The sequence below is a fragment of the Zootoca vivipara genome, chromosome 6 (assembly GCF_965207765.1).
Source record: "Zootoca vivipara chromosome 6, rZooViv2.hap1.1, whole genome shotgun sequence".
Taxonomy (NCBI): Eukaryota; Metazoa; Chordata; class Lepidosauria; order Squamata; family Lacertidae; genus Zootoca; species Zootoca vivipara.
The window spans coordinates 68267076-68293041 of record NC_142589.1 but is presented as its reverse complement, the minus strand read 5'-3'; the positions used below and the strand labels follow the sequence as shown (position 1 = coordinate 68293041).

The window sequence follows — 25966 nt, the reverse complement described above, 5'->3', positions numbered from 1 at the left end:
CATGCATCAATCTGACAATGGTCTTCACAGTAGTGTAAGAACTGCTTCCCCAGATCAGAGCGAGGCTATTTACTCCACCATCAACTGGAAAGCAGGGCATCAAAGTGATGCGAACCCACTTGTTGTTCGCTCCCAGCACCTGATGCTTAGAGGTACACTGCACCTGTACATGGAAGCCCAATTACCTGGTGTCGGGTGAGCTCAACACAGAAGAAAGTTTCCCTTGCCCCTGCAGATCGTTGGATCCCTGCTTAGCCTCTGGCTTGGTAGCCTTGCATAAGGCCTGGGTCCGTGCCTGTGCTTCTTCCAGGGACAGCAACCGGGTGGAGGGGCAGCTGACCACCTGGGATTTGGGTCGGGGAAGGAAGCAGCGCCCTGTTGAAGGAGACAGGCTGCATGAGTGCAAAGAGGGAGATAGCCTCATGGCCCACCATCTCGACAGGCAGCCAGGCCCACACTTGCCCAGCATCAGGAGTGCATGCAGTCATAGGGAAAAGAAAGTGCAGCCCCTTTGCATCATGTGGTTTTGCATATCAGGACATCATAGCAATCATGAGTTCCTTAGCAGGTCTTAACATTAGGTAAATGCAACCTCAGATGAACAGTAATGCATGACATATGACTCCATGTCATGATTTGTTTAACAGAAATAAAGACAAGACGGAGAAATCATGTGCGAAAAAACTAAGTACACCCTTACTGCTTCCATACGAATTAAGCGGCTAATTAGCTGATCATCAGCTAGTATGCCCATCTCTATACAAGCCAAAGTTTTGGCACTTTGCTGGTCTGGAGCATTCAGGTGCGTTTTAACACAATGCCAAGGAAGAAAGATGACACAATGCTCTTAGATGAGCATCATTTTGCTGCTTTTCCCAGACTACCACCTAAGACAAGAGGTTCATCTTGTACAATGAAAGGGCTGGCTGCATGTTGCAACTATTTTAAAAACATTTGGTACTTAAAAAAGATATACATACACATACATACATACATACATACATACATACATACATACATACATATAAAAAGTGTACATTCTGCCTGAAAGGAAACCTTTGAATCATTAAAGGAGTGAAACTGGCAGCTGAATCAGCATCCGACTTACTAGCACCTACTCCTGCCATGCAAATTGCAAAACCAGGCTCACTTGGTAGGTGACGAACCTTCTGAAACGGCTCTTTAAATATTTGTTTGTTTGCTTAAAAATTTATAGGCTGCCTTTCTGTCTGAAGGCCCCCAAGGAGCTAACAAATGAAACTAGAGCCAACAACTAAAAAGGCAGCAATTAAAAACAAACAGACAGAACAGTTAGGTTTGCCTTCAGCCTCTGTTCTGCGCATGAATTATTCCCCTGCCACTGCCACCCATCCCAGAGTGGGGGAGCATTTCATTGTTGGAAAAATCTAGGAGCCAGAGAGAGAATTTTAGGAGCCCCATGCTCAAATTGGAACTGTTATGCCAGACCTCATGGTGAACAAGAATGAAATGCTTTCAAGAATCCCAATAACATCCCATAACTCTAAGCTCAGTGCTGAAAGCAGAAGAGGTTTCCCCCAGAACTTTCCAGAATGTCCTCTGTAACAGTTCGTTTCTACTTAATTTCACTTCTGCCCTCTCCCAACAACCAGATGAATTATTCCCTACACTAGGGAGACCCCATAAGAAAGAACATGCCGGTAGTTATAATGAGTCACAGCACTGGTCTATTTAGCTCTGTTTTTTCTACACTGACTGGCAGCCACTCTTCAAAGTTCTAGGCAGCAGTCTCTCCCAGCCCTAGGGGTTGAATTCCCAGGGTAGTTTAACCATCAATCCCTCTTCCTGGGGAACTCTGGAAATTGTGGCTCTGCGAGGGGTCTCCTAACCCCTAATGAACTACAGCTCCCAGGATTCTTTGGGGGAAGCCATGACTGTTTAAAGTGGTATGAAAGTGTTTTAAATGTCTGGTGCGGATGGGGCCTCTTCATCAAGGAAAACCGGTGACAGCTCCTTGCCTGGGAATAGATTGGAGTACAGTGGCGAGGAGAACAGGGCTCCATTGATTGTACAAATTCAAGCAACCTGAACTGTCATGGTTTCCTTCAATAATTCTGGAGCAAGCAAGCAATTCCGTGACAATGAGGCAGAGGGATTTCTTAACAGATTTCATAGCAGCCTCAGAAAAAGTCCCCTTTGGCGCGAGCTACCTGCGCTGTCCTTGCCGACGGAGGTGAAAGTGTCGCTGAAGAGCACCTGAACGTTGTTGAGGAGGAATTCAACCACGAGGGACTGGACTCGGACTTCCTGGAAGGCGTCGGCTCCGCACTGTGCAACAACCTCCAGAGCCATCGACCTGCCGTAAAAAGCAGCGAGGGGGAGGGATTACTAGAGAGCCATGTTTTCCTGTAAGGTGGGCCTGGGGAGGGGACAAGCACGTGCTCACAGCCCCAGAATATCATCGTTGAAAGCCCAGAGGGCATAGTCCCTCGGTAAAGTGGCTGAAAAGCGCCAGACCCACAAAGCAGCATGATAGAAACAGATGTGGAATGTGGAAAGGACCCCCGGAGGAGGAGGAGGAGGAGGAGGCTGGTGTTGGAGGGAAACCCCAGGGAACCATGGGTAAGTGATGGGGAGGTGGCAAGAGCAGGAGCTAGAGGGGAAGGTAGAATAAATGCTAGTAAAAGCTCAGGTGGAGTATTGGATGAGCTCTCAAGCAAGGATGGTTAATCATTTCCAGGCCGAGGCCTGCACTGGTCAACTCTCTGAAGGCCCGAGGGGTGCAGGGACGGATTAACAGTGCACACTCACTGAGCAAGGCGCTGGACTCTGGGAAGGAGGCATGAGGCTCTGACAAGGTCCTAGAGTCCTCCCCTCTCCTTCCCAAAGTCTACTTAGCTCTTTCCCAGGTTTAGGAAAGATGTGGAAAGCTCTAGGACCCTGCCAGAGCCCTTGGGCTTCCTTCCCAAGACCTTGGGAAGACAGTGTGAGGACTGGGAAGGGGTGCGCCAAATGTTGGCCTCGCACAGAGTGTCATCGTGGGTAGGTATGACTGAACTGGGGAAGTGGGTAGCCTTAAGGCACCACAAAAAAAGGTTTTGGCATGATGGCATCACAGCAGGGACACACAGGAACAGTGAAAAGGATGACAACGGAGGTTTTTTTGCAAGGGAGGAGAATCATAGGGGGAGGGGGGACTGATGCAGCCTGCCCACTAGTCATCTTTGAGCTAGAGGCCCTAAACAGGAATGCCTGGGGTTAGGGACCCACAACAATCCCTTGAAGGTAGGGGTGGGGAACCTGACAAATACATTCTCTGGGGGGGAGCCCGTTCAGGTGGTGGGCAGGGCCAAACCATACCTCATATATATATATATATATATATATATATATATATATATATATATATATATATATATACACACATACACCCACACACCCACACACCCCTCTCTCAGCCCCGAGCTCCGTAGGTAGAATATGAGACTCTTCCTCTCAGGGTTGTGGGTTCGATCCCAACATTGGACAAGAGATTCCTGCACTGCAGGGAGGGGGACTACAGGGCTTTTCAGGTCCCTTCCAGCTCTATAATTCTATGATTCTCTCTCTCTCTCTCTCTCTCTCTCTCTCTCTCTCTCTCTCTCTCTCTCTCAAAAACACACACACCCACACACCCCTCTCTCAGCCCCGAGCTCCGTAGGTAGAATATGAGACTCTTCCTCTCAGGGTTGTGGGTTCGATCCCAACATTGGACAAGAGATTCCTGCACTGCAGGGAGGGGGACTACAGGGCTTTTCAGGTCCCTTCCAGCTCTATAATTCTATGATTCTCTCTCTCTCTCTCTCTCTCTCTCTCTCTCACACACACACACACACACACACACACACACACACACTCCAATCTCACACAGTCTAAAGCCTGAGCCAGAGCGCCAGAATATGCTGGGGACAAAATGGGGGAAGTAGAGAGGTGCTTAAGAGCTGTAGATTCTTATCCCTTGGGGCTGAGTGCAGGAAGGGTCGAGTTCATGCCCCAGAGAGTTATGGGTAAGGGCTGGTGTTAGCGCAGGGGAAATGCCGTGGGTAGCATGGAGAGAGGATTCAGAGAGCACTGCAGGCAAGAGCTGGAGAGGGTGCAAGGCGGAGGAGCATCGTGGCAACACAGGGAGGGCACGGGGTGGGGTGGGGTGGGGAGTGCCAGTGCAGGGCCATTGATCTGGGCGTCTCACCGCAGCAGGTTGGGTGCCCAAACGATGGCTAAGTTGCGGATATGCATGCTGGTGTTTTGACTGTGCATAGCCATGCGGGCCAGGTGCCGCAGCAGGAATTCCAGGGTCCTGTTGGGACAGAGCAGAAGCTGCTACAGCTAGACAGTCCGCTTCGACGGACCGCCGGCCCCCTCGCAAACCCTGCCCTCAACACCATTCCACCGCCCCCCCCCCTTGCAAGGGATCTTGCATTCACCCTCCCGCCCCTTGCTGGGAGAGCCACCTCGGGCACCGTATTTGCGCCTCAAGCAATGCCTACCTATAGTGCGGTGGGGGCAGCTGCTGAATGACGTCGTGCACTCGCACCAAGCGATCCTCGTTCCCTGAAACAGACACGGCCTCCTGCGATGACAGGGCAGAGGAAAAGCAGAGGGAAGGAGTCAGCGTGGTCGCCAGGCCTCTTGTGGAATGGTAGGGCTGTGCACAGCTCCCCCTAAGCTGGTGATTTGGAGCAGCCCTGATCCCACCCAGGGCTGACCTATATCGGTTTGGGGTCCAACTGGATCCATTGCACAGCCCTATGGAGAAGGACTGGGAGAGTTTGCTTCCAGGTCCGATTCAAGGTGTTCACATTAGTGGGTGAAACCCTAAATGACAAAAGCCCCAAATCTCTGAAAGACCACCTCTATCCCTACTGACCCTCTCAAGTGTTAAGATCAGCAGAGGGGACCCTCTGGGTGGTTTCACCACCTTGGGAAATGTGGGGAATGGTGGTCTAGGAGAGAGCATTCTCTGCGGCAAGCCCTAAATTGTGGAACTCCCTCCCCAAAGAGGTCATCTGGCAGCTTCATTGCACAGCCTCTGCCATATTCTGAACATCATTATTTATTAAATTTGTATGCCGTCCTCCATCCAAGATCACAGGGGATCACAGGGGAATTCACAACATTAAAATGCACCTCTTTACTCTGGCCTTTGACAATTAAGGTCTTTTGTTTTGAGGAAGGCACCTCTTTTACTAAATTCCTAATTTTCTCTTCCATTTGGAATGCTTTTACTTGTCTTACAACTAACACCATTATGGCATCAGGTGATTGACAGGTGGGCGGCCCCGATAAGGACCCTGGCCCAGCAATTTGAAAAGCTTTCCCAACCCAGATCAAATGTTTCCTCTAGGATTTGACTAATATCGACTCTCCTGCCACTTAAGCATGTGTGGTTGAGACCTGCCCTCTGGGGCAACAGAGAAGAAATCTTTGCCCTCTTCAATCTGACACCCCTTGGGTATTTGAAGAGTAAACAGAACAACCTTTTTTGGAGAGAGAGGTGAAAGTGTGGAGGCTGTTGAAAGGCCATGAATAGGAGCAAAACAGAGCAGGGTGATATGGAAAATGAAATAAATTACAAAGCAGATTTAGGAGTGTGGGGAACAAAACCTTCCATTCTCATTTCATTGTTATTATGAACATGGATACTGTTTATGTAGTTAACTTATTTTAATGGTAATAATTTTGCAATGTTTTTATTGCACTTACTCTCTCTGTGTGTATATTTATATATGTTTATCTGCTGTAAATTGCTTCGAGATCTACAGAAACCACCTTTAAAAAGATGGACCTAGCAGATGTCCATGATTTAAGTGCTTCTGCACTCTTTGGCTAGAACACTGGATGGTGGGAACAAGTTTACTTCTTAGTGGGCAACTGAGCAGATTACTACATGCATGTTTTCCCTTATTTTCCCCCCAAGTAACAGGGGAAGAGCCTTGCTTGTCGTTCTTAAAATGAAAGCTGAAAATTCAGGAAAGGGGACTGGAACATCCCTGGGGTGGGCTTAGCGACACCACCAATCCCTTCTGCTCCAGCTTTCAATTGACTGAGAAGGTGAAGTCATGCCTCTGAAGACCCCAGCTCATATTTATCACTAGCCACTGAGAGCCAGTGTGGTGTAGTGGTTAAGAGCAGTAGACTTGTAATCTGGGGAACCGGGTTCGCGTCTCCGCTCCTCCATATGCAGCTGCTGGGTGACCTTGGGCTAGTCACACTTCTCTGAAGTCTCTCAGCCCCACCCACCTCACAGGGTGTCTGTTGTGGGGGAGGAGGGGAAAGGAGATTGTTAGCCGCTTTGAGACTCCTTCGGGTAGTGATAAAGCGGGATATCAAACCAAAACTCTTCTTCTTCTCTTCTTCTAGCCATGCCTGGATGTTGCCCCTCAAAGTATCACAAATACAAGCCAAAAGGAATTTAAAAGGAAGGGAAGGAGGGGGAAGGAGGGGGAAGGGGGAGGCAGGGTTAACCAAGCCTGAAATAGCCCAGCACAAAGAGCAGGTGATTCAAAAGAATAAGGAAGTCGGGAGAAACTGCTGCACGTATTATTGTGTAGGCAGCAACGTTGGCGGGCGATGTAATTGTGCTCCACTGCTCCACCCCCTCTTCTTCCTCTTTTGTTCTGTGACTCCAATTTTTATTGTTTAGCCCTGGGAACACGCACATGGAGTTGGCACAGCCAACTCTCACTTGACAGTTTGAGCACACAACAGCTGCCATTTCTGAGACACTGGGACGCCCACAGAAACTCACCTGGAACACAGGGCAGGTGATGGATCTGGCGGGGGAAAGGGGAGGGGTCATTGGCACCAGTTGTGCTCAGTTTACTGTTTCTAGTACAGTGCAACCTCAGTTTTCAAGCGTCTCGGAAGTCGAAGGTTTTGGCTTTCGAATGCTGAAAACCCGGAAGGAAATGCTTCCGTTTTTGAACACTTTTCGGAAGCTGAACGTGCCACACAGCTTCCCTATTAAGTTTTCCGGACATAAATGCTTCTGGACATGCAGGCTTCAGTTTTCGAACATTTCAGAAGTCTTCTGGAACAGATTATGTTAGAAAACCAAGGTTCCGCTGTATGTTCATGCACTGCCCTGAGGACTATATTGCTCAAAAGCAACTTAAAAACGGAATGATGATAATGCACACAGGCAGCTCGGAGTCTTGCTCTGGACTCCCCTCCCAACTGTGGTGTAGCGGATGCATATGAGAGGCAAGGTCATTTCAAATGTGGTCCAAAGCCCGCCTGGACCCACCTTGAATTTCATTCTGCTACCTAGTAAAGACAATGGGTGGTAGCTATCTCAAATCTATTCAGAGCAGTGGCTGTGCAGCCGTCTGTTGTGGACACACTAGTTCTGAATTTCTAGCTCTCTGGATTTCCTGTATTAAGCAGGGGTTAGACTAGACGGCCTACATAAACCACTCCAACTCTACGATTTCTTCAAGGGGTAGCTGAGGAATGGTAGAGGCGGCAGCAGTGACCAAAAGCGGAGTGGGTGGGAGACTTCTCCCAGCGGTCTGCAAGACTCACAGCAAACTTGTTGTAGAGTTGGTAGGTGAGCAGTGGGTTTGGCAACTCCCGGAAGTACAGCTTGCAAAGAGAGCTGACAGAGTGGATGTCTTGTAAGTAGACGTCCCTGGAGAGCTCAGGCACTCGCTCACTGTCAAACTCGTGCCTGGAGGGGATAGGAAGCCGCGGGAAGAGAGAAATTACACAAAGCAGTACATATTGAACAGTGACCCACAGCCAAGCAACCTTTCGCTTGGCCTACTTAGGGCCAAACATGATGTGACGAGGCAGCTTTCTGCATGTCTGCCCAAAGGGGGGGGGACTCTATTCTATACATGAAAAGAAGTGGGTAGGGGAGAGGACTGAAACCTTTGTTCCTCACCTTACCACAATGCTCTCTGTTGCTTTAAACTGTTCTCCCAGTTCCAAAACCCGGATTGCAGCACTTATTTATTTAATTTCTATTTCAACCAAAATCTTCCAGCCGTTCAGAAATCCCAACAGAAAGGAATCAATGCAAGACAATTAAAATCCCGCATTCAAAACACCTAACGATGCTACTACTGCTGCTACTAATCAATAAGAATGCTATATATTAAGTAGTGGGATTAAATAAATATCCCTGTACAGCATGCATGAGTAAAACAACTAGGAACCTCAAAAAGAAATCATATGGAAAACGTCGAATTCTCAGAATGGTAATGAGAGAAATATTACAAGCAGCACATAAAGTGCTAGGAATAAACATCATAAATTGCTGGGTCTCCATGTCAAGGCTAAGCAAGGCTAGAACTGGGAACCCTTGACTCTGTATGCCAGCAATGAGAAACCCAGGGCCCTCTGGCTCTCTTTATGGTTGGAATGTATCCTTGAGCTGTGGTAACAATTGCTTTCCTGGATGGAGAAAGGTTTGTGTGCATAGGAAGCAGACTTTTGCATGGCTGGAATGCAGCCTAATCAACAAAGGTTTGCTCCGCCCACTTTTGCATCTTGCCCTGCCCACCACTGACCCACAGTCTGTGGAAAGTTGCCTACAAGGCGCTATGGACATCAGGCTGAAAAATATTACCCTATCCCTCTTGCATGTAGCTGTCCCATGTGGTGAACCACTTCCTGTTTGGGGCAGAACTTTGCCCGAACTACCAGTCTCGGCTCCTATGCCACAAGGCACAGGGTTCATCCTTCCTTCCTTCCTTCCTTCCTTCCTTCCTTCCTTCCTTCCTTCCTTCCTTCCTTCCTTCCTTCCTTCCTTCCTTCCTTCCTTCCTTCCTTCCTTCCTTCCTCCTCCTCCTCCTCCTCCTCCTCCTCCTCCTCCTCCATATGCTCCTTTTCATGTACAGGATAGACCCTCCTTCATTTGTGAGTAAGATAGATGTGGCCATCATATCCCATCTAATTTGGCTGATAAACCCCACCTTTGCCTCTAGGGCTTTCTGTGCTAAACAAGGACCCGGCCCACAACCCCTGCTCCTCCTGACCAGGGCTCACCGCAACCGTTGGATGTTGGAGGAGACTCCAGAGAGACGGTAGATGCCATCCACAATGCCATGTTTCTCGATAAAATCAGAGCAGGACCGTAGTACCTGGGGGACTGGCATAACAACAAGGAGCATATCTAAGAACAATATAATATAACAAGCATCCTTACAACAACCACATAAGGTTAGGCCAGTCTGACAGCTACAGTTGTCCCCTTGGGTCAACATGTTAAAATAGGTTTATTTTATTTTTTCTTGTAGATGTTGAGCTCTGGCCACAAGCACCCATAAAGGACTAGGGAAATGAAAGTGATCAGCCACAAAGCTGCTCTCTCCCTCCCTCCCTCCCTCCCTCCCTCTCTCTCTCTCTCTATATATATATATATATAATGTTGGCAGCATGATTTATCTGAGCCCATCTCTAGTGAAAAATGAGTGGGAGATTAGCAGCCACACCTAACACCCATATTCTTGCTAGTTAGCATGAGAAGGGGCTAGGTCCACTGTATGGCTGGGCAGATACTCAGACCATAGAAATACAACAGCTAGAGAGGGCTCTGTGTGATGTCATTTCCCCTCCTCTTCGCTCTGTTCAGCCCACACATGTGGGCACCTGGAAGGGTAAATGGCAACTCATATATCCTCTCCTGCCCATTAAAACCCATCCCACAGAATGCTCTTCAGTTGGTGGACATACTAAGGACAGAAATCAAACGAGGAGTGCTGACGCAGTTTGAGGAGAACGCTCAGCCATACAGACACTTCCACCCCCTCCAATGCTGCAGAGGAGAGACAATTGTGGTGTGGCAGTTAGAGTGTCGGACTAAGGGCCTGGCAGACCACAGTTCAATCACTACTTAGCCATGAAACTCACCAGGTGATCTTGGACCATTCACTCTCTCTTAGCCTAACCAACCTGACAGGGTCATTGTTGCTGAGCTAAAATGGACTGTGTGTTGTTTTCCTAGTAGTAGATGAGGCCGCACTATCAGTAACAGGAAGGATCTGTGGGCAAAATTACCATCATTGCCTGAGTTCTTGAGGTGTTCGCCCAAATCGCAGCCAAACACTCTCTCTCGGAGGATCCCACGTTGCTTCAGGCGCTGCTTGCTGGGCCTGGACTTCATGAAAGTGCGAAGGAACCCGATGAGCTTGCCATGCTTCTTGGACACTGGAACAGAATGAAAGAGAGAGAGTTGCAGCCCTTCTCCAAGCCACTGCAGGACAGCCATTGCATGCGGGCTGCATCACAACACCCAAGAAGACAGCAAAGATGCTACATCCCTCCCCAAGCTGCTGTTTGCTGCAGGAAGCTGGTATTGCAGCCAATAGTATACTGCCAGAGAGCCCACCGGGTGCTGCTGGACTATGGGCTCCCATCAGCCCCCAGCCAGCATGGGATGCTGGGAGTTGTGGCACAGCACCATCTAGAAAACCGATACTTTTTCTTCCAGGAGAAAGGGCAATCTTGGCAAGGACTTTTGTCAAGGACACAGAACACAGGGAGAAAAAGCTGAAGCACACGGCCACTTATGTCACGATCTCAGTCCAGATTGGGTTTCCAAAACACATTCATGCGTGCAGATTCAAGAATGAATTTAATGTAATGTGTGCTTAAGCCTGGGTTGGTCCAAGACGAAGGACAAGATGGTGCCCTCTTCTGATTCCACATCTAGAATCTGACAGACTGGACACTGAACATTGGCAGAAGGACACTAGGGGCAAGAAGGCTAGCTTAGGGGGTGCAGAGCAGGCCGCATGTCACACTCAGCTCTGTCCTGAAAGCCTTTCCACCCCACCCCACCCTGGTATATACTGCATGAGACAGCTGCTTCATCCTGCCTAACAGTAGGAGCCCTGCCTTTATCCCTCAAGCATGGTCCTTTCTTAGTCACCGAATGGTCATGCACACAAGTTTACACTAAGCGTTACAACCAGCATCAGCTCTCCCAGTCACCTTGGGTCGTGTCTCACCTGAGGTTGGAGAGAGGAGGCCTGGGGGCCCAGGGATGCCACAGCTCATCCCTTCTGCATCTGCACAGGAAGACACACAGAGCATGAAAGGCCAGGAAAGATTAAGAATTCGGTAGCTCAAAGCTACTGGCGTAAGTTGCTGTCCCACACTTCACCTCATTCAAACAGAGTATTTTCTAGGGCTGGTGACAATCTTACATAAACACCATCTCTTTTCAAACCACCGCAATCCCTGAAGCAAACACATCAAATCAAAACAGCACAAGGGCATGAGAGGAAGATGCAGTAATTGTTTTGGACACACAAAATGGCTGCCATAAACCTCCCCTCTCCCCCACTTCCAGTTCTTGTCATTTAGTCGCCAGGGGCATTTCCCATCCCTTTAGCACTCTTAACTTGTGAGTCAATGTCTTTGCCAGGGCTACTCATCATAGTCTGCTGTGCCATTTCTCGGCTGCGGCCTACTTTTGAGAGCTGCCCTGATAGATTTCTATGCGCACCAAAAAAACTCGGTATAAAATAAAATGAATTGCCTCTTTTTTTTGAAAGCTTCACACAGTAACCCAACTCACACCCTAATTTCGGAAAGCTAACACAGGAAATGAAGGTGAGGGGAGCCTAATTGCTGAGAAATGATGGTTGATAGAGATCATGGTTGAGGAAGTCAATGGTTGTAGTGGCTGTGTGAAATAGATGGCAGGTGAAATTGGGTGAGTGTTTATGAATAATATGTGTTATGTTGGTCGAAAGTTTACATTATACTGCCTTGTAGTATTCTCTGACTTTATGCGTATTGATATTGTTTATGTGTATGTTTTATTTTTATGTAAATCATTTGACATGGTTTTTTTATTGTTCTTACTATTTATGTAATTTTATCTACTATAAACTGCTTTGAGATCTTTGGATAGTAAACCGTCTATGAATGGAAATAAGAAATAATAAGAAACAGAAGGACACAAACAGTAACACCAGACTAGGAATGGGGGATAAATTTGTTTGGTCTGCATTAAATTCACGCTCCCCAAACCAATACACGAACCGAAACCTCTGTCGAAATCCACATTTCTCCAAATTTTGCGATGCGGTTCTCCAACCAAGCAATGTCCAGAAGTACATACATTTGTGAAAACAGCAAATTCTGCTAAAGGTTCTCAAACTCTTTTTCTCTAGGCCACACGTAAAACTTTGCTTGCAGCACACCAATTTTTTTATCGATAGGAAATACATTGGAACAAATAAATCATAACTAGAATTGTTCTCTTTTACCACTTGATGTTCTTGCTTTCATTTTGAAAAGGTATCTATCCATATTCTAAAAATAAAAAATGATACTATACTACACTGAAATGTTTCAATGTTTCTTTGATTGACCTCGAATCTTCCTGCCATATTTGCCACCCTCTCCTGCCACACCCTTTGAGGACCACTGTGTTAAGCAGAAATTGCTTGCAAAAAATGTTTATACAAGGTAAAATTGTGTACCAAATTGTCCATATTAAAAGATAACGGGCAAAAAAAGTGAATCAACATATGGGATGATGGGCTGAGGATGATAGGAGTTGTAGTCCAAAACATCTGCAGGGCACCAAATTAATAAAGGCTGCTATAGACACACACTGCCCAGCTCTTGTCAGCCAAGTGTTCCAAACAACTTACGACTGCAACCTAGATACATTATGCAAATTAAACAAATTTGCATTAGTTTTGCATAATTTATGCCCGTTTTTGCACTTGCATAGTTTGATTGATTTGGATAGTCAGTGTGATGGATGTTGGTCTTAGATTGTGAAGACCCAGGTTCAAATCCCCAGGCCATGCAGCTGCCTGGGTGGCCCTGGGCCAGTTGCTTTTGCTTAGCCTAACATGTCACAGCATTTCCATGACAGGAAAAATTATACAATCTCCTTAGTTCTGGTACAATAAAAAGGAGAGCTAGACTGGAGAATCAGAGCACGCGCATAGCTTCTGGAACATTTGTGAAGAGCCGGTCCTAACATTAGGCACAGTGGGGCAGTCGCCTCAGGCGGCTAATTTTAGGTGTCATGAAAGAGCTAGGCATCTGAAAGAGCACAACGTGATCCTCCTGCATGCAGAAAGACACAAGTGTTCCAGGGTTGTTTCCAGTAATACCAATAAATATGCAAAGTGATTGAAAATGTATTTGCTGGAAATGGGGGTCATTATGTTTCTACAGCAAGCCAAATTGTAGATCTAGGAGAATCAGCATATGTAGTAGAACACAGCAAGTCAAGGAAGATGTGCTCACCTGTTTTGAGTCCTGGGCTGGGGCGCTCTGAGAACAGTTCCACACACTCGCTGGGGAAGAACCCCACCTGGAAAAGAGGCAGGCAAGGAAGAGTTCAACATACAGAAGAAAAAGAGGCCCCCCTCCCTGACAAAGCTAAATATGCCTCCTTAAGAAAAACAACCAGGCCTTCCCCTGGTTTAGGCACTTCTTAAATCCTACCTCAGTTATTTATGCCCACCACAAGTGAATGTGGCAAACAGGCCATTAACAAAAATTCTGATGCAATCAATTCATCTATACCGGTTATGGATTAACCAGTATAGGCATAAAACTGTCCAGACAGGTGATGATGGCTAAATTCATGCACTTGCCACACTAGGTGACTGGAATTGCCATGGAGGGAGTGGGGCCGACTGAAGCAAGCTACTGAGAGTCATGTTTCTCTCAAGCCAAATTGCAAGAGGCCTCTCTGCCGACTTAACATGGTCCTAAAATGATACTGACCCCAAAAGCATTGGTATTTGTTTTGAAAGGAATATCTGGTTTAATAAAAAATAAAAAAAATACGCAGAATTGTGCAGATATTTTAAGAAAATCCGTGAAACGGCATTTTGGAGCAAACTAAAATATCAGGGTTTTTTTTTAAAAAAAATGGATGTGCTGATAAAATGGAGCTGAGCAGAAAATTAACAGTGAACCGGTGCCAGAAAAAGCTCCTCAGCTGATACATTGCAGCCTACATATACCCAAATGATGTCTTTTCAGAAAGACAGAAGAGTGGCACTAGGCATAGCTGTCAACCCTCCCATTTTTTTGTGGGAAACCCCCTTATTTCAATCAGTTTCCCGCTGGCAGCCCGGATTGTAAAATATCCCATAAATCTCCCGGAATTTAAAGGAAGCAGCTCCTCTCCCTCCCTGTTGGCCAGGGAGGCTCCACTCGCCCCTCCCCCCCCGCAAGCGAGCAGCCAGCCGCCGCCCGGTAAAACGCCTCGCTCGGCAGCTGGCTGCTTGCTCACTTGCGAGTGCGGCCGGAAATCGCCTCTGCATGGCCGGGCATGCACAGAAGCAATTTCTGGTGCCCTGGACATGCGCAGAGGCGATTTCCGGCAGCACTCGGCAAGTGATCCCTTATTTTTCAATCCTAAAGTTGACAGCTATTTTTCAATCCTAAAGTTGACAGCTATGCACTATGATTCACCAGATGTTGCTGGACTACAGCTCCCATCATCCCCAATCGCTCTCTGAAAGTCTGCCACTTTTTCAAGTCACTTGTTTAAATCAAGGTGGGGAAGATCTCCATCCCAGCCAGGGCTGCACACCAGCAATGAGAGCAACCCAAGAAAAAAGGGGTGGGGCCTAAGCCACCACACACAGACACACACTCATACCCCTATCTAGACACACACACACTCTTTCTTCACTCCCACCCATCCATCCAAATTTCTCTTTAATACAATGTGGCCATCTAAGACATAGTGCTGATCCTATGCTCCAACATATGTCTCCTAATGCAATGTGTCTTCCTTCCTGAATCCCAACCTGGAATCCATGTTTTCCTCGCCACCAGCTCCTGTCCTCCTTGGGGGGCATATCAATCACAGAGATGATGTCTCCAACCTGTGCCAAACAAATTAACAAAACAACAACAATCCTATGTTAGTGCATGGGCCACAGTGGGCAATTTCCAATGTTAGCCATACTTAAAAGTAGATCCACTGAATCTACTAGATTTAAGTACCTCAGAGAAGACTCAATGATTTTGGTAGGTCTACTCTGACTACGAGGAACGCCCAGAACCTCTACGGGACTTGTTCCAGTCTGCCAGAGTCTGGGTTACAAAGGTGTGTACTTCATATGAAGGTGATTAAAATATATAGGGTTGCCTCCAACTAAGTTCTTCTTAGAATAGACCCACTGGAATTAATGGACCTAAGTTCACCATGTCCATTAATTTCAATGAGCCTATTCTGAGTAGGACTCACACTGGACACAACCTTTAGTAGTTACATTTTAAATTGGGCTTTTTCTGAAGTACCTCATATATATGACCACATTTTATCAATCTTTTATACTACCCAGAAGAAAGTCCCACTGAGTCCCATTTGTGAAACAAAGAGAAAACGTGCAGAATTGATCTATGCTGACAAACAGCAGGTGATGTTTGTCCCCAGGGAATCCCTGGGCTTCCTCAGAAGATTGGTGAGAAAAATTTATCCCCCACCATGACAGGACATTCCTTTGAATGTGCTGGCACATGTGGGTCCTAGGCATGCCCTGAGGTGCACTTGGTTCACACAAGATGACAGTGAGGCCCTAGCAAGATAGAGCTCCACAGGAAGCAAGATGGCACCCAAGGTTTTGCCCCAGAATCCTTTGCGGTGTGCAAGGGACTCCACCACAGATACGGAGTGTTCCTTGGCAGGCAAGTCAATGTGAAAGATTCAAAGATTTGGAAACCACAGTGAGGGGGGCTGTAAATATTTTTAGGAAATAAAAAGACAGCTGTTTTATTGATTATTGTTTCTTTCTGGTTTTAAATTCATGGCATTGGAAGCCAACGTTAGTCAGGGTAGTCCCATTTAAATTAATGGAGACAATGAACTTAATCCCACTGATTTCATTAAAAAAAAAAATCCTTCCAGTAGCACCTTAGAGACCAACTAAGTTTGTCATAGGTATGAGCTTTCGTGTGCATGCACACTTCTTCAGATGACAAACTTAGTTGGTCTCTAAGGTGCTACTGGAAGGATTTTGTTTGTTTGTTTTGCTAGTTTGTCTGTGACTGTTGTATACCTGGAAGTGGTAATGGTTTAACCCCCCCCCCCAAAAAAAATCAGTTTTAATAAATCTTCCCTGGGGGAGAGCAACTCTTTGTGCTCCCAAGCAACACCCTAGCTGGGAAGAGAGATTGAAAAGATATTGCATTGCAGATCTACCCACAAGAGAAAAGCCATACCGAAGTAACATGCACTACAAAGTAGGGCTCACCTCAAAAGAGAGCTCGTCGGATGCCTGCGCCGTGTAGCGTTTTACCACATGAGCAGCTGCAATGGCAGGAACATTGATAGAAGCTTCCTCGTTGACCAGCAGTCGGTTGCCATGGTTATCAATCTGAAATATAAGGGGAGGGGGAGAATACAAGTGAAGTGGGTGAAGCCTTGGAATGTTCTGTGGGTGTCATCCGGAGAGGAACAGGATGCCATTATGGCTGGGGTAATACTCAGAGGTAGATGGGAGAAAGGAAAAGACGCACCTGAGATACAGATGTTAGAGAATTCCATCAGAAACTGAAATAAGAGCAAAAGTCCCATTCTCCCCCCCCCCCCAATTTGCCTGTTCGTCAGAGGTCAGGAACAGAAATCACAGAAGCAAATGCAAGCAGCATTCGGTACTGTACTGTTGTGCTTCTAGTCTGCAAATGTTATGTAAATCGTTATACTATTTGCTGAAATGTTTTTGACATTTCCCTTCCACTGAAATCAATTGCTTTATTTAATTACACACTTTTCAGCCGCAGCAGATAGCAAGATGAATAGCGTAGGTTTTAGCGGAAATCAAACTGTAGCAGAACAGAAACAGCACTGATTGTGACGGACCCAGGACTGGATAAAAATCGTTACCTCCTTACATCCCTAATCCCAGCATACAGTAACCAGGTCACACCATTCACATAGGGCTTCCATCTAATTTTCTGCTAGATTTCCGCAACAGGCAGAAATGGGTATCTGTGGAGCCCTTGAAAGCAAGATTAACATTTCTAGCACTCTGGCAGCGTCAATGGTTTACTCTGTGTAGTAATATTACCTACTTAACTTTTCTGCAGAAAATTCCAAATGTCTCAGGCATTTCACATATATTGTTTAAGACTTGTATTTGTCTGCTTCACACACACACACACACACACAAACAAACAAACAAACAATATTATATTGCACAGTGCTTCATCAGATCCTATATGAGAAATTAAAATTAAAAGAAATACAGAAAGCATATTTCAGCTTGCAAATGATATAGCTGCATCATCTACCACCACAGCTACCCTCACTGTTCCTCACCTCCATCCAGGTGAGGACTGGTCCACAGTTGATGTTGCTGTCCACAATGGCTGACAGCTTCTCCAGGTACTGTGAAAGCATGGGCACCAGCAGCTGCCAAAAGGAGAGAGAAAACGTAAGATGTCACTGGCATAACAGCTCCCTGATTTGGTGTCAACAGAAGCCGACAACTACTTGAGAAGAGATGGTATAATGATGGGTACTTAGGAAGCACCAAAGTCTGGAAGTCTTTGGCAACGCTGTCTCTGAACATGTGCAGAGTGCTTATTACACAGTAACTTGCGGCAGGTCCCCCACCTATTAGGTATAGTGGGGGTAGTTTCTTGGAATTAAAAGACTGGTAGCCCTCGGTATCGGATAGCATTTAATTTAATTTCATTATTTGTTATTACAATTACAGTGGTACCTTGGTTCTCAAACTTAATCCGTTCCAGGAATCCATTTGACTCCCAAAACCATTTGAAAACCAAGGCGCGGCTTCCGGTCGGCTGTAGAAGCTTCCTGTACTCAAGCGGAAGCTGAGTTGGACATTCGGCTTCTGAAAAACCTTTGCAAACCAGAACTTACTTCCGGGTTTGCGGCGTTCGGGAGCCGATGTGTTTGGCAAGTAAGCCATTCGTGAACCAAAGTTCCACTGTATTTCATACCAAGGTGGAATGCACTTCACAATTTTATCCTCACAACAACCTTGCAAGGAAGGTTAGCCCAAGAGGCAGTAGCTGGTCCAAGGCTACCCAGTGAGCTTCATGGCTTGAGTGGAGATTTGAACCCTGGTCTCCCCGGCCCTATGCAACACTCTAACCACTTGGAAGGGGTCATAAGGATCATCTGCTCCAACCCCCTGCAATGCAGGAATATTTTGCCCAGCAAACCCACACTCCCTGAGATTAAGAGACGCATGCTCTACCAAATGGGCTATCAGCATAGCTGCCAAGTTATCCCTTTTTTTAAGGGATTTTCTTTTATGCTGAATAGGCTTCCTCGCGAGAAAAGGGAAAACTTGGCAGCTATGGCTATCAGGGAGAGTGACCACCTTGCTCTTTGCCTCACGCAGCAAAATGTCTTGGGCCAGGCCTGTAAGTCGGGGTAGAATAAGACTGAGAAAGATGTCCGGTCTCCAGAGGCAGTGCAAATTCCCTGGACAATTTATATACTAGTGCAGGCATCCCCAAACTGCGGCCCTCCAGATGTTTTGGCCTACAACTTCCATGAGCCCTAGCTAACAGGATCAGTGGTCAGGGAAGATGGGAATTGTAGTCCAAAACATCTGGAGGGCCGAAGTTTGGGGATGCCTGTACTAGTCAGAAGCCTGTACTATGCACGCCAGAAGCCAAGCCACAGATAGTCACACCCTCCTCAAAACACTCCCCACGCACCCCTCAAAATGACAATCACCTCAGGGTGGGCCCGCATGTGGCTGAGGGGCGGCAATTCGGGAAGCTGAGAGAAGCGCCTGTCGAAGATGCAGCAGTGGAGGTGAGCATCCAGGGTACAGAATTCCTCGTAACTGCGGTGTACCTGCCAGCTCTTTCCCTGCGGGGAGAAAGGCAAACACTGAGAAACAAAAAAGTAAAAGGTTGGCCCCTAAGAAAAGTTCAAAATACCTTTAGTTGGCTTAATAAATATTATTTTAACCTACTATGAATTCAGAGCCATGCAGGTAGAAGAGGTTGACAGATGTTGAGCAAACCCAGGGTCAATATGTGTGTGTGTGTGTGTGTGTGTGTGTGTGTGTGTGTGTGTGAGAGAGAGAGAGAGAGAGAGAGAGAGAGAGAGAGAGAGAGAGAGAGAGAGTGTTTGAATTGCATTCGCAGGGCCCACCCAAGCCCAGCATTTACCACAAAGCATCCCTTGAGCAGCTGTTTGGTCACTGCCAGGGAGGGATCATCATTAACACCTGTCCTGGGCCTTTAAACAATTGCCACCCACCCCTGGTGCTTTTATCAGTGACAGACGGCTCTGATAAAATTCCCCACAATGCCTCACAGCGCTGCTACATCAGGGGCAGTGTGGGAAATTTTAATGGTGGTTCTCAGACCCAGCTGTTCCATCTCTGAAGGGAGCATTGCTGTGGCTGCTGCCACCCGCCCCTGCCACCAGGTAAGCCCACGGATTTGTGGTAAAATTTAAATGCTGGCTCCCAGACTCAGTTGTCAGTAATGATTGGAGCACAGTCGCTGCAACTTCCTGCAGTGCCAGCCACAGCAAGTAAGCCTAACAAGGATTGCTGAGGGACCCCTCAAACCTGGAACTGCCCTGTCTCTGTGCCAAAAGTTCAATGAACACAGCAGAAACCAAGGCCCAGGGGCACAATCCAAACACACAGACAACATCCCAGACATGCGTCGAGATGCTGGTGCAGTGTGTGGCAGTTGGAAGAAGGAGAAGGAGGAGGAGGAGGAGGAGGAGGAGGAGGAGGAGGAGGAGGAGGAGGAGGAGGAGGAGAAGAAGAAGAAGAAGAAGAAGAAGAAGAAGAAGAAGAAGAAGAAGAAGAAGAAGAAGAAGAAGAAGAAGAAGAAGAAGAGGAAGAAGAGCATGCTAGGGATTAGGAAAGGAACTGAGAACAAAATTGCCAATATCATAATGCCATTATACAGTTCTATGGCGTGGCTGCATTTGGAATACTGTGTACACTTCTGGCTGCCTGGCCTCAAAAAGGATACAGTATTCTAGAGTTGGAAAAAACTTTTGGGAGAAGGACAGTCAAAATGGTCAAAGGAATTGGAGCAAGTCCCTTGTGAGGAAAGGTTGCAGAGTTTGGGATTTTTTTGGCGTAGAGAAAAGGCAATACGGCAGCGATAAGAGGCCAAACAGATCAAAAATTAATTGAAGAATGAGATTGTGTAAAGGAGTACATGAAAAAACATTGTTCTGGGATAAATATATCGATATGCAATGAATAAGGTTTACAGGGTAGAAATATTGAGGAAATGGATGGAAGTGGAACAAAAACAAAGTAATACGAATAAAAGAAGATTAAGGGAAGGAGGTCAAACATGGGTGGAGGGAAGTCTATGTTTTTATGTATTTTTTGGTGTGTTCTTTTTATTTATTTTTCTTTTGTGTAATTTGTTTTTTTTGTTTTTTTTCTCTCGTGATATTGTTTGGTTTTTGTTACTGCAATTCAATAAACTGTGTTGGTTTCAGTTTATAAATAAATAAAAACAAACAAACAAAAAGGTAGCATGGGAGAAGTGCATGAATGGCATGGAGAAAGTAGATAGAGAAAAGTTCTTCTCCCTCTCTCATAACACTAGAGACTCAAGGCCATCCAATGAAGCTGAATGTTGGAAGATTCAGGACAGGCGTCAAAGAAAGTCCTTCTTCACATAGCTTGCAGTTAAAGGCTGAAATTTGCTCCCATAGGAGGCAATGATGGCCAAAAACTAGCATGGTTGTAAAAGAGGATTAGACAAATATGTGGAAGACAAGGTTGTCTGCAGCTACTATGCACGATGGCTATGTTCTCCCTCCAGGGTCAGAGGCGTTATGTCTGAGTCCCAGCAGCAGGGAATCGAGGGTGGGAAGAGTGAGGTTGCACTGAGGTCCTGCTTGAGGACTTCTCACGGGCATCTGTGAGAACAGGATGCTGGACTAGCCAGTCCTTTGGCCTGGTCCAGCAGATTTGGTTGGCTGAGCAGGACTACAGAACGGGAATATTCCAGGTTGGCGGAACTCATACCAGCCTTCATACAAATATATCCCAGGGTGGTTCACAATTAAGAAACGACAATTACATACAATTACATAATTCAAATATAATAAAACACGCAGCACATAATTAAAATGGAAGCACAGCACAACTTCAACCCTAATTCAGATTGCAGAATAGGTAGCCAGATTATCTAACATTTAAAGGAAACTAGGTCTTTCCCTCAGTATCATCAAAAAAAGACAAACAGAACGCTGTCTCCCCTACAAACCTAAACCTGTTTTATACCAATTTATGAGCTCCCGTTGCTCGGTCCCAGCTCCTGCCAACCTAGCAGTTCGAAAGCACGCCAAAGTGCAAGTAGATAAATAGGTATCGCTACAGCGGGAAGGTAAACGGTGTTTCCATGTGCTGCTCTGGTTCGCCAGAAGCGGCTTCGTCATGCTGGCCACATGACCTGGAAGCTGTACGCTGGCTCCCTCGGCCAATAACGCGAGATGAGCGCTGCAACCCCAGAGTCAGTCACGACTGGACCTAATGGTCAGGGGTCCCTTTACCTTTTTTAACAGTCAAAGAACAATGAATCCTGGGAATCGTAGTACAGTAGGTAATTAAGAATGTATCAGAGACGCTTAACACCCCCTCCTCAAAGAGCTACAATTCCCAGAATTCCCTGGGAACGCGCATTATGCCTACTTAACAAGCCAATCCCATCCAGAGTTTTGCATGCTTAAACCCATTGCACAAAACCATATCTACCTCTGCACTGGATCTGGCTGCAAGTTTGTAGGGCAGGTATAAACCTTGGTTAGATTAGAAACAATTTTGAATCTTTTAAAAAGTAATTCGCTTTGAAATAATTTAAACTGTCAAGTTAAATTGTTACTTTTTTAAATTGAACTATTTTTGAAGCTTAAAATTATTTCCGATTTAACCGATTTAACCACAGTATAAAATAATGTACTAATGGGTGAACAGCTGCTAGTCAGCTGAAAACTCGGCTCAAGAGGATAAGAAGCAAATCCAACCAAATCAAACAAATCCAACAGGTTTTGCCAGTTGACTCCCCCGCCCCGCCCCTTACCTGGCAGGTGACCTGCACATCAAACAGCACCTCTCCCTCCTCCAAGTGGCTGAGATTCTCATTCTGCTCAGGTGCAAGCTGCAGCTGTGGGGAGAGAGAAAATTTAAGTGCCCCCTCCAGCAGTGGGGAGGCAGAAACATCCACCTGTCCTGCCACTTCCCTTCCCAGCCTGCCACAGGGACTCAGGTGCCCAAGGTAACAGGTTCCTCAACCTCCCAAGTCCTGCGAAAAAAGCAGGGTGGCAAACGTACCTCAATGTGTCCAAAGTCAAGAGCTTCGTAGTGGAAATGAGCACACTCGGTCAGCTTGGGGAAGTGGCCTCGTGTGATGGAAAGTCTGCAGGGAAAGAAAGACAGGTCTATGTAAGGGAATGAGTTACGTTGCTGTGGATGTCAACTCTTGGGTTTCAAGTCTAAGGCAAAATACTAAAAAGCACCCTATTGCAATATGCAATGAAGTCATTGTGACATCCTGAGCCCAACCTCCCTCCCATGGGTGTCCATCGCAGGGGGCAGGGGAAAGGATTTTCCTCCCCACCCTGCCCTAGATGAACCATAATTCTAAAATTCCCAGCTATCTTTCATTTTTTAAAAAAAACATAAGGCTGCATACACACTATACCTTTAAAACATGCTCAAAGCACATTCCCACACTCCCTCCCCAAGAATTCTGGGCCTTTGAAGGAAAGAAGGCACTTCAAATGTGTTTTAAAGAGTATCGTACGTACGCAGTCTAAGTTCCTAGCATTTGTAGAATCTCAGATAAAATGTACACACGCAATTCTTCTCATTTTTGTATGATGGAAACTAGCCTGCTCCCCACTTTGGGTGTTTTGTTTTGCTTTGCCTCCACCCCACCCCATAAACCAGGCTTCCTCAAACTCGGCCCTCCAGATGTTTTGAGACTACAATTCCCATCATCCCTGACCATTGGTCCTGCTAGCTAGGGATCATGGGAGTTGTAGGCCAAAAAAACCTGGAGGGCCGAGGTTTTGGAAGCCTGCTAAACATTCCTGTGGAAGCCCATGGATCTTCCTCTCCCCAAATCCTACACTTGCTCCCTGCCTTGTCTCAAGCCCTCTCTCTGCAGGCCTTTCCCCCGTCATCCTAATTCCTTTAGCTTCCTTTCATCAGGCACTCTCTCAGCCCAGATCTGCGCCATAAAATGAAACCAAATCCAGTGCACATTTACAGCACAGGACTTCTCCCGACAACTCTTGGGAAACTGTCATTTTCCCCTCACGGGGCTGCCGTCCCCTTTACAAACTACAGTTCCCGGGATTCTTTCAAACATTAAAACTATGCTGTGGATCTGCCCTTAGAGCTGTTCTGCCTTCATCCTGCATGCTTCTTCCTCTCGAGCCACATTCAGCATCGCTGCTACTAGCATTGCTTTCTAGTAGCGATGCTGAACGTGGCTCAAGAGGGGAAGAAACTTGCATCAAGGGTGCCTGAAGCCAGCAACCACCCATATATCCCCTCTCACATTAAATTGTGGGTGGGCACTCACTCAAAACAAGACCGTAGTCTCTTCGCCCTATGTTATATCTGCAGGATAGGGAGAAAGAGCAGGTGTAGCTTTTCACAGCAGAGAAATAAAAAACTGGCGCCTGCAGATCAAACGGCCACACCTTTTAGAGGCTGCAGTGGCGAGTTCCAAAAGTTGGCGGCTATACGCTGCCTCTCAGCCCTGGGGGTTGAATGCAATGCAACACAACCTTGGGCCTGTTTTCATCTCTCTTTCTCTCGATTTTACCTCTTGGTTGGCTTCCCCTTGATGCTTGCATTCCCCAAGGAGCGGACTTGACCCTCTCCCGTTGTATCGATGTTGTCCGTGCTCCGGGCCTGTGCAGTCAAAATAAGGAAGGTATGGATAAATATTGACACTGGTATAAAGAACCAGAAGACATCTGAAGGCAGCCCTGTTCAGGGAAGCTTTTAATGTTTAATAGATTATTGTATTTTAATGTTCTGCTGGAAGCTGCCCCGAGTGGCTGGGGAAACCCAGCCAGATGGGCAGGGTATAAATAATAATAATAATAATAATAATAATAATAATAATAATAATAATAATATATTATTATTATTATTACTTCCGACACTTCTTCCCACAGCCAAAACAACGCCAAAAAAAAAAAAGTTATCCGGGTATCACTCTTCAGGCTCAGAGCTGGCCTGCTACAATTCCACCCTGCAGCTAAGTCAGGGATTGGTTGGCAGACGGATTTCACAGTATCTTCCGCAGATAATCACAGGAACCTCCCAAGTTACAAAAGGATACAATGGCTGATCTCCCAGTACAATGCCGGTCCCTGACATTCTATACGAACAGCATCTTTAATAGATGCCGTCCAGCCTTCTCCCTACATCGGCTGCCACATTATCTAGCTCAGTTTCCCAGTTTGCCGAGATACGTTTTATTTTGTCAACCTATCTTAAAGAACTGTTTGCAACCCCCCCCCCCTTTTTTAATTGCTGCTCGTTTTGCTACCAATACTTGTCATTTTCCCACCACCATCCAGATAACTGATTTATAAAAGGAAGAAAAAGTAACGTTGTTGGACAAAACATTAGCCCCTTCGTTGGATAGCTCAAAAGATATCACAGGACACTGCTTGGAAGATAGGGAGACCTGTGATCATGTGACATTATGCATTTCAGATGCCGAAAAACCCAAAATAAAATAAAATAATCCAGAGCGGAATTACGCAATTCAAAATGCTGTAGCTGAACCTGTAAAAGCCCACAGGTCTATATATAGGGGCAGTGCTGAAGCAAACCTTCCTGCTTGTTCTTTTCACACACACACGTGTGTGTGTGTGTGTGTGTGTGTGTGTGTGTGTGTGTGTCAGTTTTTCAAAAATATTTTGACAAAAATACAATCTAACATTTTCCAACAAATATTTATATTTTTACTTTTCCCCACTCCTTTTGCAGTTTTTTATATTTTTTTGGGGGGGAAATGTAATGCTACATCTCCTTCATTACTCCAATTATCTTTCAGTGGTTTGGGGAATTCATTACTCCAATTATTAATGACTCCCTGGCTATTCTTTTGCATTAATATTAACTGTTTGATTTAAATTAATCCTGCTAATGAGTTTATTTGTGTACAATAACATCTCATATAATCCACAAATTTTCCCCAGTCTTTGATAGTTCTTGTATATAAATAAAGTGAGCTTGGCTAGTCAAAGCCTGCTCGCCAGCCTTGGTGGGACAACTCAGGCCCCAAATACCCGAAAGGCCACCTCCTTTCCTACAGACCCTCTTCTGTGCTAGGATTGGCAGCATACCCTCCAACATTTCTCCAATGAAAATAAGGACATCCTAAGGAAAAGTGGAACATTCCAGGATCAAATCAGAAACCCGGACAGCTTCTGCATAAGAACTTCTAACAAAGGAGAGTCCTCCAAACACTGTGAAACAGGTCCTTCCATCAAGTAGTTAGTGTTTACTCAAAATCTCCTTTCTTGTCATTTGAACCCACGGGTTAGAATCCTGCCTTCTAGAGCAGGGGTAGGGAACCTTTCTTCCCTGGCAGGCCTGGTCTAGATTTAAAAAGTGAGCGGAGACCACCCGCCTGTCAATCACATGACATCACAATGACATCAGGCAACAAGCGTCTTTGAAGGCACGCTGGGAGTGTCCCATCGAGAAGTCTTGCTAAAGAGTCTAAAATGGAGGGGCTTCAATGCGAACCCCTCTGTGATCCAGAATAGCTCAGTCAGTAGAACATGAGACTCTTAATCTCAGGGTTGTGGGTTTGAGTCCCACACTGGGCAAAAGATTCCTGTATTACAGGGGATTGGGCTAGATAACTCTTGTGGCCCCTTCCAACTCTACGATTCCATGAAATGTTCCTTTGAAGCAATGCCAGTACTAGCCTCATTCCTGACGTCAGACGTGGGGAGTGATTTTCCGGGAATGGCCTGGTGGGCCAGAGTTGG

The 25966-nt window shown here is 46.2% G+C and overlaps 1 protein-coding gene across 2 annotated transcripts in view; it reads right to left on the bottom strand.

The window, feature by feature from the left end:
* The window catches only part of ARHGAP33 (Rho GTPase activating protein 33), a 47515-nt gene that overhangs the window by 9749 nt on the left and 11800 nt on the right, over nt 1-25966 (bottom strand). Inside the window, exons 2-17 of one of the 2 annotated variants that reach the window (XM_035117984.3) lie at nt 23773-23861; nt 22269-22353; nt 22018-22101; nt 18677-18814; nt 17282-17374; nt 16215-16337; nt 14766-14843; nt 13243-13309; nt 10974-11033; nt 10021-10170; nt 9010-9112; nt 7543-7687; nt 4506-4588; nt 4208-4315; nt 2190-2335; nt 186-375 (exon numbers count right to left, since the gene is read on the bottom strand). In XM_035117984.3, coding sequence (XP_034973875.3) covers nt 186-375; nt 2190-2335; nt 4208-4315; nt 4506-4588; nt 7543-7687; nt 9010-9112; nt 10021-10170; nt 10974-11033; nt 13243-13309; nt 14766-14843; nt 16215-16337; nt 17282-17374; nt 18677-18814; nt 22018-22101; nt 22269-22353; nt 23773-23861 — 1742 coding nt within the window. The remainder of the gene's footprint in view (nt 1-185; nt 376-2189; nt 2336-4207; nt 4316-4505; nt 4589-7542; nt 7688-9009; nt 9113-10020; nt 10171-10973; nt 11034-13242; nt 13310-14765; nt 14844-16214; nt 16338-17281; nt 17375-18676; nt 18815-22017; nt 22102-22268; nt 22354-23772; nt 23862-25966) is intronic. The other variant, XM_060275707.2, reaches the window with a different exon arrangement.